We start from the raw sequence: 25,206 nt of genomic DNA on the forward strand, positions 1-25,206 counted from the left end.
CCTGTTACTGCAGCGGGGGGATTCTCTTTTCAAGGTAAGCCTTCTACACCTACTACAGAGGAAGGACTTTGGCCTTCATATCAAACACTGAAACCATCAAAACAGTATCCTGCCAGCCTGAACTTTTAACATTTGAATTTACATCAGTGAACACTGGTGGAGCCATTTTGGATAACTGGATTTCTGCCTCAACTTGATCCTGCTTGGCTGCCAGGGTCACTTTATTGAAATACTAGATACTCAAAAACCCCATAAACAAACTACACAAGATCAGAATGCTCCAACCGTGATTAAAGGTAAAAGTTAAACCCATAATGAACCTGAGGAGGCCAACATCCACAATACTTTCTCATTTGTAAACGTTACATTTACTTACAATTTTAAAATAAGAAGCCTGATTTTAACTAGACATGTTCCATTATCTTTGAAATAAAATAATTTATATTAATGCTTCAGCTAATATTGAAAAGCTTAAGCAATAATTTTAAAAACATGGCAGTTGTTACAGAAACACGGACAAAATATTGTACATTTTTCCCCGTGCTTTCTGATTACTGATCAATCATATTCAGTAGCATTTATTCTTTAATTCCTCCCCCACATATATATGTATTTAATATATATGAATATATATGAAATTACATACAGCTTCATTCACAAACTAGATAAATGGAGCTGTGTGCAATCTTTTTTAAGGTGACCATATTTATAGGCAGTCAGCCCGTGTCATTCAAGTTAATTTTAACAGTATGTTAGCAAAACAAATAGTTTTGGAATTCAGGTTATTCATTGCCTTAGATCTCCGGGTCAGGATCTATGTTTTCTCCCAGAGTATGAGACTTTATGGTAATAGGTTTCTGATTCATAAATCAAACCTACCATGTGCTATCACAATAAAAACATCAACACAAACTCTTGTAGAAACAGTCCTTTTCAGAGAAACTTAGCCTTGTGCTTTAGCATGAACTGTATTGGTATTTGAGAATCAAGCAATAGAATACCAAAGCCTAGCACCTAGCATACAGATTTGACAGTATTTGTCTAATATTAGTACATCCTTTTGAAAATGAACATATTGGCTCTGTCTAGAGTGGTAAAATCCACTCCTTTTGCTTGTGTGCCAGAAGACAAGCGCATTCATGAAGATCCACCCGTACATTTAAGAATAGTTCTCCCACATATACCCCCATTCATGCCTACCAGAGTGATGTCCTTGCATAGTACTTTCTGTACATGGACGGAGAGAAAAAAAAAAAGATATAGTAATGATACTTCCAACATAATTTTAGGAGTGATCTATACTATTAATGAAACAGTTCTGGTCTCTATTTCTTCCACTAGGACCTCTTTTGTACTAGTTAATGTACTCATTTTCTAACTGATTGTGAAACTATATGTAATTCTCTATGCTCTCTCCATGCTATAAGCTTTAGTCTTAACCATTAGAGCAGGCTCCTCTCCATCATTTCTGCTTCATGAAGACAGTGTCTATAGTGGTTATGTGCTTAAACAAAAAATCCCTCCCAAACTCCACAAAGTGGCCAATCCTACTGCTTCTAATGGTAATCTGTTGTCCTCCCTTTTGCGCTACTGCTTTTCCAGATTCCGACAGCCTAACTTGTCCAGAATCTGGAAAATGGACATTGCAGTTGCACAAACCAGCTGTGCATGTACACTCTTTGTTGTATACGCAGGAAGTTTCATGTGCCCATACACCATGTATCTACAGTGTTTAACTGTCTTGCACTGCCCGCTTTGGATATGTAAGCGTTGTCAGGCTTGGGACATATTCTTTTCAACAATTCAGACTGTTTTTCTACAGCTATTACAGTTCTAAAACATTTTGCTAACAATAGTACAGAGCAGAAAGAACTTACTTTGTAATTTGCAAAGCAGAATGTGCTTTCAAGTACAATTTGCAACTAGTATGTTCTCTAATATAGAAACATCTATTACCAGTAACAAAATGATTCAAACATTCTAATCGTCAAATTTACTATTCTTTTTTCTTCTGTTTAAACTGCATTTAGTTCAGGATCTGTTTGGCTGATTTAATAGTAGTTGCTCTGTTTTCTCTGGATAGTCTGTCAATGCTAGTAGGAAATCTAATTGTGAACGTTTAGCTTCCAAATACTTTCCTTTCATCCAGATTTGCTTAAAACACAACTCAGATTTTGTACCTTAAATAATATTCTTTGCCCTCTGAAATCTTAAACGTTAAATTGCTATTCTTTCATGTTTTTGGAGTTACCAGAAATTGAAGCCACATGAAGTATGTTTTAGTCCCGTGTTTCACTATTTAGGGAAAAGTGAATCAGTAAGATCATTCTAGAAAGAGATCATATAGCAGTAAAAATGCACCAAATTTGTTTTGAAAGACATCACGTGCATGATCTAAATCTTTGCAAGCTATCTTAACTGAGAAACATGATCCTCACTTTTTGCCTTTCATGTTATGAATTTCCATTTGCAGGTAGGGTCAATCACAAGCGCCATCCTCCATCAATGATTAGTTCATTACCAGTCACGTAGGCAGACTGAAATTACATAAAAAGTAACAATAATTTTAAGTAATTTTTCAAGGCTAATTACAGGGAAACACTTTTTCTTTAAATTCAAAGAACTGCTTTCTTTTTATACAAACCTTTTTTTGTTTTTTTGTTTTACAAAAAAATCTAAATAAATAGAATATAAACAAACATAGAAATGGAAGCCTTTCAGCTAACTCAGGGGAGCGTAGCAAAAGTATTATTAGAGGCATTAAGATGAGAATGCATCCTGAGTGTACAAATTCACATAAGCTAGACTCAGATATGTTACCTGCAGGAATAATACCTCACACTATGACGTTATTAGTTCTGTTCAGCTGAGCCGCATCTGACCAGGTCAGCCAATAATTATAAGGGGACCTAACTGAAAATTTAGATTGTGCAGATAGTGAGGTAAGCAACTGAGCTGTTGACATTCTTCTCTATGGCAGTACTGAAGCATACTGGAATATATTGGAAAACTGGAATTCTGTCTACACAAGGTTGAAAATCCTATGACCAGACTGGAAAAAATTAGTAGCTTTACAGAAACGCTAAAACCAAGATGAAAATGAAAAGAGATTACTGATAGATAGCAACATTAAGACTGAATTAATTCCATTAAAGTATTGTGTTATGCTCATTAGGACTGCTGGACAAGTGTAGAGGAATCCAGTCCAATTTTAGATTCATAGTAAATTTATAGCATCTGAAATAACCTTGATGTGTGCTCATTAGTGTTGGTGGTATTTGCAGTGGTCATTAAGAGTTCGGTGTATAACAGCCTCAGTAGGTCTATTTTTTATGCTGAAAGGGTAGATTGACTCTGAGCATTAGCCCTTTTAGCTAAAATCTCCAGCAGTTCTATGCAAATATTTGCTCTTGAGTAGTGAAGGTAGGTGATGACTACTAATTCTACCTCCTTAAAACACCATCTAGCCATGGTGCAAACTTGGAAAAGCAGACAAGCCCATTTCTTCTGTCTTTCAGGATGATCTAGGATCAGTCAATTTGCTCAGATGACATGAAACGACCAGGCTATGGCATCAAATACATAATGCCTTAACAATCACTTCCAACATTCAGAGTACTTTTTGTATCGTAGGTTGAACTCAGTAAAAGATCGTCAGTTTTTTTATTTTTGTAATAATCCAGCTCAAAGACAATATAAATCCTCCTAAAACGAATTCTCTCTATTGTGAAGCAGCAAAGTAGCATGGGATTCTGTGACAGGAAATTTTATTGTTCCATACTTACTTCATCAGAGGCCAAGTACACAAAGAGATGGGCCACTTCTTCAGCAGTAGCCATCCTACCAGTCTTCTGTCTGGCTAGAAAGTCTTTCAATGCCTAGATATACAGGAGCATTTGGTATATCAAAAATAAAAAACAATTCTTTTAATCTGATTAGTATGACATGTACAAAGCAATACTGGAAACAGGCCATACGTCATAACTTCCTTTAGTACACTGAGTAGGGAATTTATGCTAGAAAAAGAAATTAGAAGATTAACAGTGGTATGAATTTTAAGTTGAAAAATAGTAGGAGACTGGACCTAAATCTCTGGTTCCAGAATAAAGCCAACATAAGTCCTTCTTCCTTTGGTGGTAGATATTCCCAGGCCCTTCAAATGGGGGCTCATAGTTATCAGTATGGTTAAGCATCCCAAATAATTTTGAAATGCATAAGCCAGAATGCCCTTTCTATAGTGGTTTTGCACTGGTTTGTGGCTGCCACATGCCACAGTAGAAAATGTCTTCTACTTTTGCACTAGATACTGTAACCAATGGTTGCAAATGCTTCCATAGATGACAGACCCTCTGTATTCTCTAAGCAATAGTATCCTTCTGAGGCATTTTAAGACTTCTGTCTTGAGTACAAACTGACTAAACTATCAAAGGAGACACTACTGTTATGTTATCATTGGTTGTCTGAAATAGGGGACATTCTTGAATATGGGCAGAAGTGCCACTATATATTTTTTTTTATTTTAAAGGGAGTTAAACATATGTACGCACATGATCAAACTAATAAATTGCTTTCTCACCTGTTCTGGGTTAGGCTGGGCTTGGATTCTTTCCTGTAAAGATGGTGTGTCAACAGTTCCTAAGCAAAATATAAAATTCAATGTTAAAAATCGACTGCATCAACAATCCTGACAAAAAAAAATGCAGTTCATTGGTTCTATTTGTATGTCTTAACACTTATGTGTAAATTCATAATATGATTCAGGAGAAAGACTGCAAAACTATCAACATAGCATAGGATTCTAAATTTCAATAGAAGGCAAGACTTTTAAGAATTAGATTCAATACTTTTCAGATGGTTAAACAATGGCTAGCTTGTTAGCTAGCCCTTGCCTGCTTCTAACTTCCTAGACTGTATCTTGGAAAATAAACATTCAAATACTGTGTAATGCATATATAATGTGCATGTGCTGGGTTAACAGACTAAACATACAGTTTAACTACAAAAGTAACAATGTTTCTATTTTAAATCTCAGAAATATTTCAAGCATGTCCGGTTCTTTTAGATTGTGGGTAACTTTAGTTGCCACTTGCAAGTCTATTCTTTGTTAACAATGTCAAACAAAATCAGGCGTTCTAGCATCTGCTCCTAGTTCCAAAATAATGTAAGAATACTTACCAGGACATATGCAGTTGCATCTGATGCCTTGTTCAATGAAATCAGCAGCCACAGACTTTGTTAGACCGATAACTGCTGCCTTTGAAGCACTATATACACATCTATTCACAACACCTAACAGAAGGTCAGTGTGAAGGCAACGTAGAAACATATTTAAAAAAAAAAAAAAAAAAAAAAAGAAAAAGAGAGCCAAGTTTGTTCCATATGCACCTGCTTCTGGACTCCAGCATTTCCTGTAGCACCTGTAGTCTCTCCATAAGGGTGGGCTAACTAGAATGCTGACTGCCAGAATTCTACTCAGGCATACAGCAGATGCAAAGCACACGATCTTTCAATAGCATAAGTTTGGGGAGTAGTCTAGAAAAGTTAACAAAGCAAACAAAGATTTAGGAACAGAGACCCATCTGTTACTCATCAGGCTTCCTTGGAAAGCATAGCTATAGCACTTACATAACTGTCAGTTCTTCATTGCTTCTCTGAAGGACATATGTAGTAAGATATCACTAGAAGTAATTTCTTTTCAGTTAATACAAACTGGTAAAAAGGATGCTACAAAACATTCAGGACACAGATTCAAAAGGTCAAAGGCAAGGATCTTAGTGTTTCTGCAATTTCCCATCTGTGTCCTTACATGTATGTATGAATTGTGTTCATTTTTTTTTTAATTGCATCTCTCCACAGGATTGGCGGTGTCCTCTAAATTCAAAGTTGTGCGATATTTATTTTGCATTCCCATCATTTTAAAGATTTATATAAGGAATTCTCTAGCAAGCTACTGACCTTTAATGCTGGATGCCACAGAAGACATATTTATTATATTTCCAGATTTCTGTTTAAGCATCTGCAAAGGAATACTTATGTCATTTAAATGCAAACTATTTTGTCATCTGCAGGTCTGGCAAAATAGCCCGTAACAACCCACAGAACAGCCCTACATGCAATTGATACACAGGGTAACAAAGTTTAATTGGCATGAATAGGTGCTTATCTCTTTTTGATCTATTGACTGAAGTAGTAAAGCAGAATCTGAAATTCTCACCAGGTTCTCGTAAGTCATCTCACGGGTGAAGACTGTGACAGGAAAGGATTTTTTCCCCAGATAGCCACCTCTGAATCTTTGTCCTCTTGTCACCACAGTAAGTTACCCTACATAGACATCTACTCATGCCATCTACCAATGCACTAATTCACTTCTCCGTGGCTTTGGAGAAGACTAAAACACAACTCTCTACCATCTTTGAATTGTAGCTAAATTTCTTTAAGTTATAACCTTTTTAGGCATCTCAAAACCTGAGATGCCTGAAGTTATAAAGAACCTTTGAAAATGAAGATCAGCTAAGACAAAAACCAAACAAAACCCAACCAAACAAAAAGGACTGGAACAACACTGAAAAGAGTAGTCGTCATCCAGTCGTGGTCACAGCTTCCACTTCTGGCCTTTGCATTTACAGGAATACAAACACCTTATTCAGTCCACAAATTTTTGTAGTCCCGAACCTAGTTACTATGCCAAACACAACAAGCGTCCTCAAGCTGCTAGACTAATTGGATTGTTGTTCTGATATAACCAGCATATTGGCATCAGTGACACTGAATTGCTTCACAAGATAGTTTCCAGATTTGCATAAAATTCATATTAATATACATATTTTATAAATATATTGTAGTGGTGGTATTGTGCAGCTGTGTGCTATAGTATAATATGGTAGAACTGTATTGCAATGGCTCCCTCGCTGCTCTGCATTTGAAGGATTTTAGTTACAAATTACATAGGGCAAAACCCCTGAATTAATCTTCTCTACCATATCCTTTAGATAGATTGTCTACTTGAAGGATTACACAATGTAGAGAATGTTTTAGAGCAGGATTGCTATAATCAAAGGGCCTCCCCTATTCAACGCTGCATACTTGCCTTTTTATCTCAAACCCTGTGCTGTCACAGTGGCAACAACTTAGACCTCTCACGCTTCAAACACAATGCAGCAGAGACTAAAACACACGGGCCACCAAGCCTTACCTTAGGAAGGAACGTCTTGATCATTAGATACATGCTGCGAACATTGAGGTTCATAGTGAAGTTCCAGTCTTGCTCTTCACACTCCAGAATGGTTCCATGATGAACAAACCTAGAGTAAGTGCATGAAGTCAATTACTGTCTGTGATTTACATTTCTATGACTTTTTATGCATATTTTTCCATTGCTATTTTGTAATAGCTAACCCTTCCAACCTTGAAAAGGAGTGACAAGAGCTCTTTGGAAGAAAGCAAGCAACAGTATATTTCTTCTGATGAGTATCAGGGAGACAAGACAGATCTGATATGTGCAAAGAAATGTTTGGTAATAGGGAAATTAAAAAAAAAGATAGAGCACTGGCAGACCATCAACTTTGCTCGCTGTTGTGCCAAGAGGGCCAAAGCCACCAGTATAGGGCACCCATAGAGTGAGGAAAACATAACAAATTCCAGAGCCATTCTGTCTTGGTTTGAGTAACACAGCTACACACAAAGAGTTCAGTGCTGATGAAAACACATGAAAACTTATATTAAAGATATAAAATGCATTAAAGCAAAAGAAATAAAATGCATTTAAGTAAAAGAAACTACTTCTGGGGGACAGGGAAAACTGGAAAAAGAAGTAGGATCAAACAGAAGCTGGTTACCCTGCAATGTTACAGAGGACATCAATCCTTTCAATCTCCTTGGCCAGATTTTCTATCTGCTCCTTTTTGGTGACATCCAGAACCCGTAATTGAATGCCTAGAAAAACATGGTATTCATTTCAGTGCATTTGGCTAGGGATCAGCATTATTTTTCTGAAGTGCTGAGGACTGCATCTACGATTCAAGTCAGTGGCTTGCCAGGAACAGTCCCCTCTCAGTGGTTCACCACGACATGGAGACTCACTAAGCGAGAGCTACACTTAAATTAGTGCAATAGTTAAATCAGGACAGCAATGGACAGCATGGCATGCTATTTAAAATTTCAGAAGGGAATTAAAAAAAGATCAACTGATTTGATTGTCATACAGCATCACACAAGCAGATGAGCTAATGTCATTTACCATAAAAACATTTCCAATAAATTTGAATTCCACTGTGCTCTCAAACTGAAGAATTACAGAGCCTGTATAATCAAAACAAGCTTTCATGCCCACTATTATAGAATAATAATTGCTTGAAACTAGTTACATGTGTCACATACACTCACAATCACATTACATGCCATCTATCCATGTGCAGTTGAGGATATGATGAATCAGCTTTATACCATTTAATTAATGAGAAAAAGTGATTTTGCATAAGCCAATAACTTACATAGCCTGGAATGATGTCATAGCCATGATAATAGCAATGAAGAGGAAGTGTAACAAATCGATGGCTTCTATCACGAAAGCTAGTTTAAAAATATGATGTTTATGTTTTTGCAATTATTTGTTTATAATCAAACAAAAGAGGGCCGGACACATGTTGCTTTTCACTATAAGTTTCTATGTATTTCAGCCTGGCAGCTGTCACTGTCAGCCCTTATAGCACCAGCTGTACCTGTGCCATACCTTCAAGAAAGCCACTGATAACAAACCCCCCCCCCCCAACTCTTCTATTTTGTTCAGAGAAGTTATCTCTGAAAGACTGAGAAACATAATTACTGCAAAACAGGGTCAGGCTCAACTCTTCCAAACGCTTTTCAATAGAATCAGCTCTAACAGAACTGTTTTAAGGCCAACCACAGCCGTGCCATTCTCTGGCCAGAAGCAAAAAGAGCAAAAGTAAAAGAACTACTCTTCCAGATGAGCTGTAATATATGATATGATATAATCTACATATTATTTTATCTCATTTACTTAAGTAGCTTCCAGTAATCTAACACAATTAGCTTCTCTCACCCATGTCAAGGCTGAATCCTTATTATGGAATAGGCATACTTCATGACACACTTTGCCTGCACCCTCACTCTATACTGTATGTAAAGATTGAGCTGTGCCCCCTTCTCAAATACATGAACTTTTCATCCAAAGGAAACCTGGATGAGTGGAAAAGGAGTCAGGGTGTACTCCAGTAGTTCCCTTAGTGGGTACAATTAGGCTCCCAGGACACCAAGACTTGCTGCTGATCACCCTTTTACCACAGCCTGGTCACAGCATATCCTGCATCTAGGATGAAGGGACATCTAGTGCGGAACACACCTGTGCCCCAAAACAGTTTTTTTGACAATTCAGTCATGTGCAACTAGTGACACACAGTCTAATAAATGTCTACAACTATCTATTGAGAGACTGTAGAGGAGATGGAGCCAGACTTCTCAGAGGCCCACAGTGGAAGGATAAAAGGCAACAGAAAGAAGTTGGAACATGGAAAACTCTGACTGAATATAAGGTGTGTTTGGGTTTTGTGGGTTTTGGTGGGGGTTTTTTGTTGTTTGCTTGGGTTTGTTTGGGTTTTTAAAAAATATCATTATTATTTTAAAACCATGAGGGCAGTGGCACTGCAACAGAGGCCTACAGAGGTTGTTGAGGAAATTCCATCAGAATTTCAGATGTTCAGAATGTTCAGATGTTCAGAACTTGACTCAACACAGCCCTGAGCAACCTGCTCTAACCAGAGCCACTTCGAGCAGCAGGCAGGACTAAGTGGCCTCCAGAGGTCTCATCCAGCATACGCGATTCTATGAAATACTGTAAAGCTGTCCATAAAGCATCTGAGTGATGTCTAAATTATGGGAGAATTCGATTTGAAATGGATAAACACCTGTTTCTTTTGAAGCCAAACTGACAAATCCATGAACAGGCTTTATATGCCTTAGTTAAATGATATAGACACCTTTGAAGAGATTTGTGTAAAATGATGCAATTAGACTACAGGCTGGTGATTAACATCAGCACTGGAATTATCTCTCCTGGATAAAATTCAAAGTCCACAATGTGCCAAGCCTTGATGAATTATAGCTTAACTAATCGTATGTCAAAAGGATGGCAATGGCTCTGAGTATATGGAAAATTACCTCTTTCCTTGTGAAAACACTAGCAGAGGGAAAAAATGCACAGTTCAAAATGTAACACTTTCCTAAATACCCTCAGAATGAACCTGGAAAGTCCTAAAGTTCCTAAAGAATTACAGAGGGATTGCTTGTGGTGAACTCCAGTCAGTAGAGACCGATGTTCAATCCAAAAGCTGTGCCAGAGAAAAGTGGTTTTGCGTATTTGACTGTCACCCTGTAATAGGAATTCATTAAATCCACTTCCTTCCGTCAAATTAAGTTGGAAGCATTTTCAGTTGTAAAACATATTTAAGCCTTAATTTTTATTTCAAGATTGAAAAAATAATTTTTTAATATAATGTCCCACACTTGTGTCACTTATGATTAAGAAACACAGCTATGCAAAACCTGCTCCTTGAAGTATGTTCCTGTGATATCTGTAGGAAAGCAACCTTCAGGCCTGAGCATTTGTACAAACAGAATAGGCTTATCTAGCATTGGTGCAATTAGTTTCTGAAGACATGTGAATTCTACTAGACAGCTGTCCTTTTAATGCATTCCTTAGTAAGCATGGACCATGGAAATACAAGACACTAAATCTACTTTTTGTATAGCTGGATGTTAGTTCTTGGGATCAGAGAAAAGCATTCCATGCCTTTTAGAGTGACATGTTTGACAATTAGCCTAGTGACTAGGTAACTGAAATGGGTGCCATTCTGGGAAGCAGAAATCAACTGCTTTTGTGACACAAGAAACTCAAAGTTATTCCACACGCCTGGAATAATACTGTCTGATATGCTGATGCTGCAGTATTTTACATGCTAAATCTCTACCATTCCACACTACAGAATAAAGCAATGCCAACATCTAAAGAATTAGTCTGGATATTTTCCATTTTTTTTTGGCCTTTTGTAGTTTGCCCTATCCTCAAATTATATTTCAGCCAGTCTACAACAAAACTTGCAAGAGCTGAACTAATACCTACTGTAGGTCATTTACCTGGATATTTCTCCAATTCTTGCAGCTTAGACTCATTGATGTCTGTAGCAATGACTTTGGCTCCTTCTTTAGCAAAAGCCTGAAGAATACAAGTAAGAGAAGCAGTTTATATTTAGATATTCCAGATCTTACCAGAAATAAAATCTGTCTTCTTCTCATTTCCTTTTTGGCTTCAAATAAAAGTTGGCTGAAGGCAGCTGATCTGTCACTTTTCATTCTGGGCATGTCAGGGAGTAATGGACATCAATTACCACACATCCTGGGGACAACTAAGTAACTACACATGATATAAGACAGATTTAAGATCTCTTCCTTAAAGTAAGGAATCCATAAATAAAGTATAAGAACAGTAACCAGACTAAGACAACTGGTATTATTATTGCCCTTATTAGCTGCATATGCACTAACAAGCACGTTATAAACACGTAGGGCTAGAATTGTCTCTATTGTTGGATTTAAATGAAGTTATGGGATTTGACAGGTAAAGGCAAGAGTCATAAAAAAGGAATGGTGGTATATAAACTTCATGAAAATCCTTTGCATCCAAATCTTTGGAATAGAGCAATGTTAAAAGAAGCACGACTTTTCTTTGATACTTAACCAGAGATATTCCCTCATTCTTGATGCTCCCCTCAAAACCTGCTTTCTTTGCATTGTGATTACTGATAAATCAACAGCTATGCTAACAAGTAACCTCTGTGTCAAAAGCATTCTGACGTCTCAGACTGTAGCCCCTAGTCTTCAAAATAAGTGTCTCAAGTGCAGCTTAAGAGGATAGTGGCATTAAACATGCCAGCCTTCCCTGGCTTGTTCGGTATTTACAAAGTGAAATCATCAGGAAAATTACCTACTTCTTGGACTGAGTGTTTTAATGTAAGTGCCAAGATCAGCAGTCTTCTGCATTCTTAACTGCATGCATGAGAAACTAACTAGTCTGGCAAAAATCCTACTTACAGGAGCTTTTCCTGGCTTATTGACTACATTATGGAGATACTGAGATAACTACTAGTTTCTCTATCTGCCATGGAAGAAGGAAGTAGCAGGGGAAGAACTGATCAAAAGGAATTAAATTTACAATTTGTAAAGGATTTCTCACAGTTGCTCATTGTGAACAATGTTGTAGCTGTGCTGTTAGTATCATGTAGACTTTGTTACGTCAACTATTAATGTAGATAAAATATCTTGGCTTTACTGTAGGGGATCTTTGCAGTATCCAGCCTTATAACAGAAAATATTCCCTCTATCCTCCTTATCTTCTCCCAGAACAAAGCAGCGGAGATACTGGATTAAAGGTACAAACAGTACCAGCCATATACTGTTAGAAAAGCAGTTGCAGCTGTTCTCAAATCTTGCTCTTATCCTTGCCTAACGTCACCGCTCAGAGCTGAAGACTTTCAGAAATTCAAACAGCACAAAGCATGCAGGATACAGTATAGTGACTATATTATTCCCTGAATTTTTCAATGGGTAGTTCTGGCTTCATCTATGGTTTATTAATTCAAGAACTTGTTTGGTGCAGGTATCATTGGACAAGCTAGCATTAGAGACCTAGCTTAGGTACAGCAGAACAAACATTTTCCAACTTACTATAGCAGCTGCTCGTCCAATCCCCTGTGCTGCTGCAGACAGCAGTATGATCTTCCCATCAAGCCGACCCATACTGCTGACCTGCGCAGACAAAAGATGTCACAGAATCTTTAACAAAAAGGTGAGCCAACAATATTCCCTGGGAATCAGAAGCAAATGCATTCCAAAAACTAGACATGATTCAGAGTACCTCTGCCATCAAATCATATCACAGATGGTCCTGCTTGGCTGCAGTGTGACCCTGAGTCATCCAGGGTTCTGAGGGGGATACCGCCTGAACTTTTTTCCCCCCCCATAAGTAAGGACCTCAAAAAGATCAAAAGACATTTGAGCTCAAAAGCCAAGCTTTATTATAACAGAAACCAGACTTTATTTTTCCTTAAACAGAAAAAAAAGTCAATATGAAACAGAATAGAAGTACAATAGCTTGTAATCTAGTGCTTCCACTGTCCATTGTGTTCTTAGCAAGCAGGTCCTTCTTCTACTCCTCTCAAGCTACAAACTCATCGCCTTCCTAGATTGCAATAAATTCCACACCATACACTGGCCTTGGTGTATTCTCTGAGTTGTCTTAGGAATCTTCCAGCACAGCAGAGTCCCAGCTCCAACAAGGCAGGAGGGTGGGAATGAAGCTCTGTCTTGTCTCACGCCTCTCGCGTTGCTTGCTCTCAGGGAACTACTGAGCAGGCCTGGGGCAAGCGGTAGGGAACTTCCAGGAGGTTCCACCTTACTCAATGCATAGCAGCCAGAGGGCAAAATGTAGCCCTCTTCTCTTCTGCCCAAGCACACGCTTTCTAATGCTGCATAATGTTTAAAGAAATACAGCATGTAAAGTTGCAGACAGAGAAATAAAAGCAAATGCCATCCTCTCACCCCTATGGATTCAGGAGTTTCCAGTAGGCTTTTTGGTTTTTTTAAGGAGTAAACTACTTAATAGGATGTTTCAAAGAACTGCCTAAAAAGTAAGGTCACTGTGTTCCAGTCAGAGTGCGGTATCTGGTGTTTGTTAACTGGTTTCCCAATAAGCAAAACTTTCTGCACTTTTATAATCCACAGAGCAAAATTTGTTTATGTATATATGAGTGTAGAAAGGTGTCCCAAGAACCTAAAGTCTTTAAATATATACATGAATCCAACGTAATGAGTACTTCACTGAGAAGTTAAGATAAAGATGCCATAATCTCCCCTAGGTTAAGCAGCCAGTGCTATCATCTAGAGATGCTCAAATGCATGCTGTGACTCAGATTACCGAGTCAAATTTAGTGTCCTACATCTTAAACCAGATTATTCATTTCTCTGATTTTGACCAGAAATTCTATCTGTTTTCTCAGCAGCTTTTCCCGACAAAAAGTTGGAGCAAAACTAATGCTCCCCTGAAGGTTACAGATTCAGCAAGTCAGACTTCTTCTGAAGCAGTTTAACCGAAAAATTCTTTCTGTTCTAACACAAAAAACATTAACTCTTTTGATTTAAAGTCAGACTGAGTTACAGACCATGTTTCAAGACACTGAAATGTTTCACTGTAGGTTTTCCCCCCATAACTAGGACACACATGTGCACACACACACACACACACAGAAAGCAAGCACGCACAAAACAAAAGAACCGTCTCCTAAGCAAACAGTAACTGAGATGCACCTTTGTAACTAGGGGAAAGACAATACCTTAAAATCACTTTTTATGTTGGCTAGTAAAAAGACGTCTCTTCAGATGCCTCTGATGGTAGGGTATATAAGATTATGTGAGATTGGGCCTGTTTTAGCATAACGTTTTTGCATTGACAGGTGAAAAATACCAAGTTAAGCGAGCAAAATGAAATTACACACACAGCTAGGTTGCACTGTCTCTCTAATGCACTAAGCTTTCCAAAATACAACTCCTCAAACATAAAATTCTGGGAAAGGTTCTATTAATTGTAGCAAGTCCTGAGTATCTCAACAATGAGCTCAAAGTGCTCCCTCGAGTCAGAGGAAGCTCTTTCTTACTCTTTGTTGTCACATACATCTTTTCAGTGGAAAAAACCAACCTGATCAGTTCAAGTACTTCCCCAAATTACCTTAACGCTTTGGAAGCAAAATGCACTATAAATACATTTTTCCATCTAACAACCAGTTTTAATGAACATTTGCCACACCAATTCTAGGAAGCACTTGAAAGTAAGTATTAATATAGTCACTTACCAAGAGATCTCAAACAGCTTGTTATATTTACTGACCTTTGTACAAAAGGAAGTTTTAGACTTTTTTTGCTGTGCTTGTTGGGACTTGTAGTCTAACTGGTAAGTTTCTCTATATGAACGTAATTTCCTGTTGAAACATTGAGATGCTGCCATCTAGTGAAACTCAAGATTTTAAAAGTGTGATTTTTCTCCTGCACAGGAAAGGACAAAAAAGGATCACCAGCATTAGCTGTCCGTTCTCCCTAAGGAATTCAAGAAATCAACAGGATTCCCACCAAAAAAAGGCCACAAACATGTTTTTCCCAAGCAATCTCTCTAGCAATATAAGCTATCAAAGTCCAAACTAGGACAATACTTGGCATGATGAATACTGGTGATTTACCAACTTATCTTTTCTTTTTGCATCCAGTGGTTTAACTTACATTTGTTAAGGCAGAGTTAATATCAGACTGGAAAATTCTAGGACAAACTAGTTTAGTTACAAGCTCGCACCAGACCTAAGCTACCCTGATAGTATTCTTAAAGAATTGAGAGTCCTGCCTGAACTTCATCTGGGCATGTTTTCCCTCAGAAAAGCCATTTCTGTGGGTAAACTAGGACACACATACACAAAGTTCAGTAATATTAAGTTTATCTTGTCTTTCTGCTAACTATGATAGCTTTCTAAGGCTTTGTAAATCAGCTCCCCAGTAAACAAAATCTTTAATGACTAGGTTTTCTAAAAGCATTTATCCTTCTATCCCTAACCTTTTGTCTAATGAATTCAGACACAGACCTGTTGCAATAGGTTCCTGCTTTTCAACTCAATCACCAGAAAAATCTCCAAATCTAGAAATGTTCCAAGCAAGCAATAATTAGCAAAAAACCCCTTGAAACTGCATAAGAGGTAGATCTATATATACACCTTGTTTCCCCCTTCTGGAAGGAAAAAGTCAGTTTAATTCATTTATTAGAACACCAAAATGGAGGGAATGGAAAAAAAAGCTGGTAGTCAAATGAAATCTTTTAATCATAGTGGGAAATTGAAAAAACAAGCCAACCAAAACAAAAAACCCCCACCCAACCAACCCCAAAACAAAACAGAAAATCCACCACAAAAACACCAGTGCTTTGCACTTATCGCTGTCGGGAAATAAATTGCTCCTACATACCTATGGCTGTGTTAGGAAAGGAGACATTGCAGTGCTGAACTCAGTAATGGTATTTAGAACCTGTGTATTTTTGGCTAGCAATATCTTTAAAAACTTCCCAAAATACATTCCAGGTCAGAGATTTAGAGATAAATGCTTGCAATTTCTTTGTAGCTACAGTAGTTGGCAGAGTTTTCAGCTACTCAAGGTAAATAGATAGTTGGTTCTTTAATAAAGATCTCTGAAGTACCTCCATGAGGTAAATAATCCTTGTGAGAGTCTTCCAATTCCAGCAACTGCTGAATGCCCAGGAACATGTCAATGTAACCATTTGCTTATCAGTTTGGGTAACCCAAAATGGAGTACTTGAGACCTAGCATCCTTGAGAGCTTTATTCCTATCAAATAAGGATGATGCTTTTGATGCAAGTATCTTTCTTAGGTATGACTTTCTCATCTCATGATGACAATGATTTCGTTCTTAATGGAGTTGATCTCAGGTTTTGAGTACCAAATTCCTATTTAGTTGGTGGTGGAGGGCATGTGTGGAGGAAAGGGAGGAGGATCTATCTTTTAGACTTCAGACATTTCCTGACACAGAAAGACTCAGTTAGAAAGAAGAATTAAACAAAACACCAGTGCCAGACTTGTGCAACAGTAAACTTCCGCACAAAGTAATCATTGCGGAAAGTTATAGAGGATACAGACAAGAAGCGTAATTACAGAAGGGGTGAGATTACTATAAAAGATAGTCTTTAGACACTGAATATTGTAATCAACATCCTTAGATCACAGCACAAGTGACATGACCAGCAAAAATATTTTTAAATACTTAACACAAAGTTTATTGTCAAAACAAACCTTCTTATACAAAACATACAAAAAAGTAGGTCTCGCAATGCGGATAAGCAGGCTAGTAAAATAGTCCATCTTGGAGCCCTGATCATCCAGTTTATTTTCCATTCACTAGAGTAGCAGAAAAGTGTCAGGTCCATTGCTTACTATTAAAAAAATGCCAATATCCAGCTTCAGGCAGGAACTAGAAGTATATTGAAAGATGATGCAAAACACAAAGTTACTCTTGGTACCATAATTGGCTGAGCTGCAGAAATACTGTAAGGAGTTTAAGGGGAACCCTTGATTGTGTGCCCTATAAACAGAAAATTAGTAACTTCAGTTGCAATGTCCAGATAGAGAGGTTAAAATTGTGGTGAAAATGCAGTTTCTGTGGACTTAGAGAAAGCATGGTATAAAATCATATGCTGAGAAACAAAAAGTATAGTTCTTTCCAACTCAACAGCACTCTGAAGATACAAATACTGACCACCCAGAAGAGGGCTGTTTTAGGAATGACAGAATGAAAAGCTTGAGAAGTTTCACAGTAGATCCATTCCTGTTTCCATTTATTTCTTCAATATATTGCCTTTTCTTTCTTTGCCATCCAAAAAAAAAAAACCCCACCAAAGTAGAACATCATCAGATCAGCAGGTTGTGGGCAACATGACTGCTTTTCCATTTTTGTTCTAGTATTCCAGCTTTTCCAATTGTGGGAAGTTTCAACTCCAAGACAGCAAGGGATTTGCATGCCTACCAGAGCTCTTCTCAATTTGTGGAAGAGGCTGATGGCTTTTGACCTGAAGCAATTATCTTTCATGTATGCAGATTCTGGCTGTAGCCACTGCAAAGGCAGCTTCCAATAGAGCACCTTTATTGGGTGGTACAATCAGGGGCTTTATCTTTCTCTGAATTTCCAAACCAGTGCTTAAGATGTTCTTCTGTGGGCTCTATTCCCGCAGGTCGTGTATCTATACAGAAGACAAGAACATTAAAGTAACACTTAAACTTTCCCAGTTAGACAAGCAGTAGGAATACAGCAATTTAATCTTGACTAGTGTTTTAAATGTCAACTATCAAAGCTTGCCTCTGAGGAGCTTTGCGTTGTGAGGAAGTCTGTACTATTACCAAGCTGGCCATCACAAGAAACAGCAACGAGTCATATTCTTTCTGGAAGTCTACCATTAATACCTTGAAAACTGCTTAACTCTTGACCATGTCTGCTGGGGCCCTCTGAAAGTTTTTAGAAGCAAGTGTAATGAGGAGGGCAGTAGCATTAATATGCTAGCTTAGATCACTAGGAGACTTCTCCAGAAGTCACCAGGCCAGATATAAGAAATCCTAAGCAGGGTTGAGGAACAGAAGTTATCAAAACAGCTATTACTGCAGCTGGAGCCAGGCAGACTGGCAGATTCAACAAAGACTAAAGTCTACCATCTTGAAGAAGTTTAGAAAAAACTTAACCAGCAGTTAACTTTGAATAGTTTTGCCAGAAGTCTGTGCTTAACCAATGTAAAGTTAAAAAGCAAAACTTTTCAGAGCATCAGCTATCTAGTAATGATATTCTGCTAATTCACTTTTTAAAGTCAGTCATCAACATTTCCACTGCAGCAAAAGGAAAAAAGTTTGTATAATCTTCAGGGGGTGAAGGATTCATTTAAGTATTTAGGTTCTGTAGAGCATATATAAGCTTCACGGCTCCAGCTGGTCAGCCCTTCAACAGTCAGCTGACTAACCATTCAGGAAAATTGTGTTATCATACAAGTTTCAGGTCTGAATATAGAAAGTACAGCATTTACCCTCAACTCAGACCACCCCTTATATTTTGCCTCTCCAAATCTTTATAGGAGAACACCATTGTGTTATGTACCTGTTAGTGTACCCAAGCTGGAATTATCGAAGAAATTTGTTGGACAAGTTAGTGGCAGAGGCTTTGATAAGTCCTGAGTCACAATTTCCTGAGAAATAGGTTCCTTGGAGGGTGAAGGCATTTGCTCTTTAAGGGAATATGACACTGTCTTCCTTGGAGACCTTGGTACTGTCTCTCGAGTGGTTTCTCTTGAGGATCGTTCTTTCCATTTTAGTGCTCTTTCTTTCCATTTTCTAAGTTCCTCTTTCAGTTGAAGCTCATTACTGAAAAGGAAAAAAAAAAAAATCACCCAACATTTAATTAAGAAAAATTTAAAGTAGCTCCTTTAAGGAAGGAAAAATTCCTGACAATAGACAGTTCCTGTATTTTCAGGCGACATACCAGAGACATGGCAATGCAAGACTGTTTCTGTGTATCTTGCTTTCAGAGGCAAATCTTTTTTTATTTAAACTAAAATTCCAGCCAACATACAATTTAAGTATATCTTCTAGCATTCAAGAGATTCTTATGAAAGAAAGCAATCTAAAGTTCAAAAGCTATAAAGATATATATAAGCAATAAATCACTAGCTTTAAATAAAAGTTTATGATGTGAAAGAACCTAGAAAATATAAAATTAGTAATTACTCACTTCTATAGGTTTCCCAGAAATGCTAATGATATACATAGTTAAACAGCAACAAATTATTTGACACGTTGCTGATCAGCTGTATACTTACCTTAGCAGAAGGTCATTTTGTTTCTTCAGGTGCAAGTTCTCTTTCTGTAGCTTAGCTTGTTCAGATTTTAGAACAAGTATTTGTGTGCTCTGCACAATACCACTGCCACCACCACAAGTAAGGGGTATTTGGGGTTGCTGAGGAGCTTCTTTTTCCAGCATTACTAGAAAACAGTTTTATACAGATGTGTGCATTATTTGGACAGTGCTTAAAACCAAGTCAATATATTTTTTAGCCTATTCGTTCCTATGGTCTTATATGTAGAACCTCACTAGGTTACAAGTGCTATTACAACAGCTATTCTTTTTTATACACAAACACACCTCCCAGTATTCACACTGCCAGGGAGATATTAAGAAACTTAAAAGATTCTTCATTGGGCCATTTAGAGTTAAAAGAGTTATGGTTTCAGGTATGTCATAATTATGATTAGAACTAGCTATTCATATGTGAAGTCAGTCAAGGAAAAAATGGCAACATGAGCTACTTACAACTGCAGCTTATCCCACCATAAGTGCCAACATGGCTGGAGAAATTAACACAAGAACTGCTGTGATTCTAATGCAGTGTACGTGCAGCTAACATATTTTACTTTCCATCTCATCTTCCAATGCACCCAATCCTCCTCATACGCTTTGAGGTAAAAGGCCTGCATCTCAATCTGGACTTTAACCATATAACCTTAAAACTGAATGTTTAACATGAGAGTGTCCCTTATATTTATCTTGAATTTACCAGTAACATCTTGCTCTTGCTGTGCTCTTCTAAGTTCTTCTTTTAGCTTTGTTAACTGTTGTTCTTGGTGTTCTGCAAGAGCTTTATAATTAGCAAGTCTATACGGGGCAGGAAGAGAGGAAGAGAAAAAAATAGAAAACCTCAGTTTAATAATTGTTACAGTTGCAGGAGAGCTAGTTTCCAAATGAGCTATCAAATACAAAACATACTCAAGTTATACAGGTAAAACTACATAAACCTGGCTGTCAGTTAGATTTTTAGGTAAAGTGCAGAAAACCAGAAGTTGGACTAGAATTATTCTCTGTGTATCCCTTCTCTCCAGTGAACTAGAGAGTGCTTTTAATTACTGCTTTCCCCTCACCTTCTTTTATCAGAACAGTTACTTCATTTATGGCTGAACATGGGTTGATTGAGAAATTTTGGTGGGTGTATATATAGGGAAGGAGTTTAAGTAATCAACCTGAGATGCATATGGTTTTTACTTTCTCTGGAGTCTAGCTACAATAAAAACCTAGGACGCCTAAAGCTGAATGCTCTCTTATTCTGTGGAAAAAATAAACAGAAAAGTAGAAGCTAAGAACTAAGTAGTTGAAAATTGTAACAAGGTAAAATTTGAACTTACTTCATATCAAAAGAGTTGGATTGTTTCATTCTTTCCATATCATATTTTACTAATTGTGTTTTGAGATGATCAATTTCTTCTTTGTACAACTCAGCACCTTTATCTAATTTTGCCTGAAAATAAAAGATTTAATATGAAAAAAGGCTTGTTACTTAGCAATGAATGTAAGAGTTGCTTACTTTGTATCTTTACTATGATCTGCTAGATTTTGCAGGACAAGACTGGGAGCAGAAGTTATTTTGGAGCAAGAACGCCCACATTACCAACTAGCACCATAGTTATTAGTTGGTATCCTAACTCTGGTGTATTACATGCAATCATATTTTAGAAAGTTTTGCTGGCTTGTTTGCAGATATAAGTCTTGGAATTTTGCACTAGTATGCAAATACATTCATGCTTCAGTTTCAAAATTCAAAATTTTTTTTAGAATGTTTCAAAATTGCATCACATACAAGTGATAAATTTAGCTTCTCATAGCATAACATGGGTTCTAAATTTTGTCTCTGAAGGCTGCATTGGTAGAATGTGAAACTGCATGCTAAACAGGCGAGTAGAGTGTTTTAGTCTAAGAATGCCATACAGAACAATAAATTAGCTTTAGAGAGCTATGTTTCATCTACAGTTGTTCTCAAGCATGCTCACACTCTCTCTCTGAGATCAGAGGAGAATGAGAAGAGTGAAGTATTTTGCTCATACCTGAAGACTCTGATTCTCTGTTAAGGCAGTTTTGAGGCACTCCTCTGTTTCTTTCAGTTTGGCTTGCAGTTGGGTGAGCTCACTTGTTGCTGTTTTTATTCTTATCTGTGCTTGTAACTTGTTTATCCTGTCATCTTTCTCTTCGACATTTTTTCCTACTTCATTTATTACATTTTCCAACTTCTGAATTTTTACTTCCATAGCCTATTGAGATATATCAATCAGTTATAAGTAGTTATGCCAAGACATATAATAGTAACAGCACATGGTCATATTCTTAATAAAAACACAAAACCCAAGCCACACACAAAAACCCCCCAACGCTACAGGCTCTACGGCAACTCTTGGTGTCTACCTCACTGTTGTGTCACCTTTTAGTATTCTGGAACACTCAAGTCTAAGAAAAAGTGGTTTGAACAAGGGTAACTGTGGCATAAAAAAAAAGGACAGAGAGAAAATGAGTCCTCAATTCCTAGGATTAGAGACAATTCTTCTCCAGCTTCCAGTTTGACATAGTAAATACCATATAGTTAAAAGAAGCATCAAGGGTATCACACTATTAAAATCAATACTTCAAAACCAAATGGGAACATTTCATATGGATTTCTAAACTGACATCTATTTGTGTACAGAAAACAGGCAATTAAAATAATCACATTACAGGCAAGAGCTCAAACTTTCACTTTGGGAATAAAAAAGCTACAAAAATAAAGTGCACTCTGGGCCAATGTATTGTGTGGCACAGATTTACAGTTGACATCAATCTTTATTTTCTTTTCAGTTTGAAGTACTCTCACTTAGAAAACAAGCATCAAAGAAGTTTTCCTTAGAAACAAATACTGGTACCTTTATATCTTGTTCTGCAGCCTTTAATTTGTTATGAAGCCTATAGTTTTCTTCTTCTAATGCGAGACTGGCAGAGCCACCAGGGGCCAGTTGTTCTTTAAGAGTGTTTAGTTCCTGAAGCAACTCTTCACTTTTCTCTTTTCTCTGTTTCGATTCAACATCAGCATTTTCACAATAATTGGCAGTTCTGGCATCCAGCTCTGAAGAAAGTTGAAGGAGTATCTGAAAATAAGTAGTGTCATACAGATAAAATTTAAATAATTTTTGAATCAGCTAGAAATAAAGTGAAGAAACAGGAAGTATCTTGGCCTGTATTAATTTCACATTCTTGTTTCAGTATCCCATTTGAAGACGCTTGCTATCAGAAATGGAATCACTAACACTCAAAAGACTGGTTTCATTTCCAAAAGAGGGGGAGGCAGGAAGGGGCACATGAGAAGATAATGCATTGAAAATTTACCAGTATTTCTGCATTAACTCAAACACTAACATTACAAGAAACAAAGGAACTATATTGGAAAGACTTCTTGAATGTTGGTAACAGAAAGAAACACAATTATTCACAGAAGTTTTTGCTAGAATGTATTCATTGACTAAAGTAAGTGAAACCATTTGAGAGAAAATATACACATTGGACTATTCCAGAAACCCATATGCTTAACATCCCAATAAAGAAAAAACTTCACATTTGTCAGGAAATGACAACATTCTACTAGATTTTTTTGTTTGATTGATTGGTAAAAGCTTGGATCCACATAATGTCTGTCAGGGAATTCTTCCAAAAAGCCTGCCAACATTGGGAAATCCTGAAGTAGTTGAGACTGGCTATTGACTCTACAGAAGAAACTCTTTAAAATAGGCTAAACTTAACAGGACAGAACTGAGTCATAACATTGGGGGAAGGAGGGTGATGAACTCTTCATACTTCACATCAATACTAGTAGAAGGAATAATAGTATGAACAGACCAGGAGCTTCCATAATACACTTGTTCGGAAGACTGTTCCTAACAACTAATCAGAAGGTAGTGGATTCCCTCCCATAACCTGTTTTTTGCAAGATGTTCAATACATTTAATCAGAAAGATGAAATCTCATGAAATCCTGATCATGATGCACTTAACCCTGTAAAACACTTGGTCTTTTTTTTTTCCAAAGGAGGCAAGAGGTAAGAAGGAGGAAAGACAAGAGAAAGGAAGGCTGAACCAACTCTGGAATAACTTGACTTTCTGAAGTTAGAAAAGGTGTGAGAATATAAATTACAATTGAGTTTTAAGAATGGCTAAAGTAGTTTTGACAAAGTTGGCTTGAAGAAAGCAGACAATCTTGTGGGCATAAAGCTTGGAGAAAGTGATTGTATCAGGCTGCCAAGTTCCACAAGCAAAGCTATATAACATTTTGGAACCTACAGTTTCCAGAATTCAGTCTAATAAAAATGCAAAGAAACAACACCTCCCGCCCCCCATTTATCACCTAGAAAGTCTTTTACAAAACAAGTTTCCAAGTTTGGAAGCATGAGGAAAGAAGTCTTTAAAAATCTTCTTCTAAGCATTCCTACATCTTACAGTTAAGTATGAATATAGTAAGTGCTGATGATAACAAATAATCTTTAAATAACCTTTTTTTTGTGTTTTGTTTTCAATGAGATTAGAGGCATTTACAGAGTGCTTACACAAAATAGACTTCTGATTAAAGATGATGTAACTTTACCTTTACTTTAGGAGTCCAGAAGTTAATGACTTGCAAAAGCCTTTCATTATCTTTCTTTAACTCTTCTTTAAGTTCCTCTGCATCACAGTGAGTTCCCGAACAAGCTTCCCAGAACCGTGTGGTTTCTTTTCTAGCACTTTCTTCCTGCTGTAACTCTGCTTCTATGCAGAGAAGTTCGCTTTCCATTTCTGATACATCTTTAAGAATGCTCTTTAGAAAAAAGAGGGAATTCAAGTTTAAATATTGCTTTGATAACTACATGTCTAAATACACATTTTGCCCTCTTAGCTATCAATATTTGCAGGAAGTCTGTTTTAGCATCTAATTATTGTATAAAAGGAATTTCGCTATACTTAAATTATACCCTACTGGGAAAATGAGAAGACAATCTACATTCCTGGGGGAATGGGTAGGGGCAAGGGGAAAAAAAATATGCATGTTAGTAAAAGTTTCTCTCATTGTTTTAAAAGTCATCTTGGTATCGGGTAGTACGTATTTTACAGGGCAAATGAGTAAGTAACATTCCCACTATTTCATAACCTAATAATTTCACTTTGAGTCACTTCATAAAACAGAACCTTCATATTATAGAATTAGTAGCATTAAAAAAATATGAATTCTATCCTCCCCCCCTTAAGTGAAGTCTTAACAGATAAAAGCAATGCCATTAGATTAGCACCACCGCATTACCCCACGCCTTGAAATATGCAAGTCTTTCTGTCTGAAAATTGTTTCAAATACTACCTCTGCATCCAAGTGCAAACTCTGCAGCACTTCACTGATGTTTAACTCTTGAGAAGATATTTCATTCTGGTTCAAATAAATCTTCCTGAGACATTGAATCTGAGCTCGTAGCTGATCTCGTTTTTTCTTTTCCTCAAGCAATTCCATTTCATACTTGTTAACCGTAGCATGATATTCTCTTTTCTTCGAGCAAACACGACTGAACAGAAACTGTTGTAGAAGCACAGGACGTATCAGTGAGTATGCTTTAAAATGGTACCCTGCATCCAGCTAAAATTCCATATTTTCTAATTTGATCTATTTACTCTCCTAGTCCATAGGTGTCCAGGACAACTAAAACATGACTAGGGAAATCAAGTTCACATGTGCTGTATAGCAATGGCATATGAC

The 25,206-nt window shown here is 37.2% G+C and overlaps 2 protein-coding genes across 2 annotated transcripts in view; both read right to left on the minus strand.

Annotated features, from left to right (window-relative positions):
- Positions 1-687: 687 nt before the first annotated feature.
- Positions 688-12,807, minus strand: BDH2 (3-hydroxybutyrate dehydrogenase 2). Its single transcript, XM_050895764.1, has 9 exons — positions 12,736-12,807; positions 11,149-11,227; positions 7,836-7,932; positions 7,193-7,301; positions 5,956-6,016; positions 5,176-5,289; positions 4,577-4,635; positions 3,786-3,878; positions 688-2,537 (listed from the first exon to the last, which is right to left on the minus strand). Exons 1-9 carry the CDS (start codon positions 12,805-12,807, stop codon positions 2,484-2,486), a joined length of 738 nt encoding a protein of 245 aa, XP_050751721.1. The 3' UTR covers positions 688-2,483.
- Positions 12,808-16,868: 4,061 nt separating this feature from the next.
- CENPE (centromere protein E) overlaps positions 16,869-25,206 on the minus strand; it is a 39,040-nt gene continuing 30,702 nt past the window's right edge. Inside the window, exons 36-44 of the mRNA XM_050896038.1 lie at positions 24,817-25,026; positions 24,073-24,282; positions 22,365-22,586; positions 21,519-21,722; positions 20,823-20,935; positions 20,201-20,298; positions 19,466-19,628; positions 18,748-19,010; positions 16,869-17,848 (exon numbers count right to left, since the gene is read on the minus strand). Coding sequence (XP_050751995.1) covers positions 17,751-17,848; positions 18,748-19,010; positions 19,466-19,628; positions 20,201-20,298; positions 20,823-20,935; positions 21,519-21,722; positions 22,365-22,586; positions 24,073-24,282; positions 24,817-25,026 — 1,581 coding nt within the window. The 3' untranslated portion in view covers positions 16,869-17,750. The remainder of the gene's footprint in view (positions 17,849-18,747; positions 19,011-19,465; positions 19,629-20,200; positions 20,299-20,822; positions 20,936-21,518; positions 21,723-22,364; positions 22,587-24,072; positions 24,283-24,816; positions 25,027-25,206) is intronic.

Source organism: Gymnogyps californianus, chromosome 4 (genome assembly GCF_018139145.2).
Source record: "Gymnogyps californianus isolate 813 chromosome 4, ASM1813914v2, whole genome shotgun sequence".
NCBI lineage: Eukaryota > Metazoa > Chordata > Aves > Accipitriformes > Cathartidae > Gymnogyps > Gymnogyps californianus.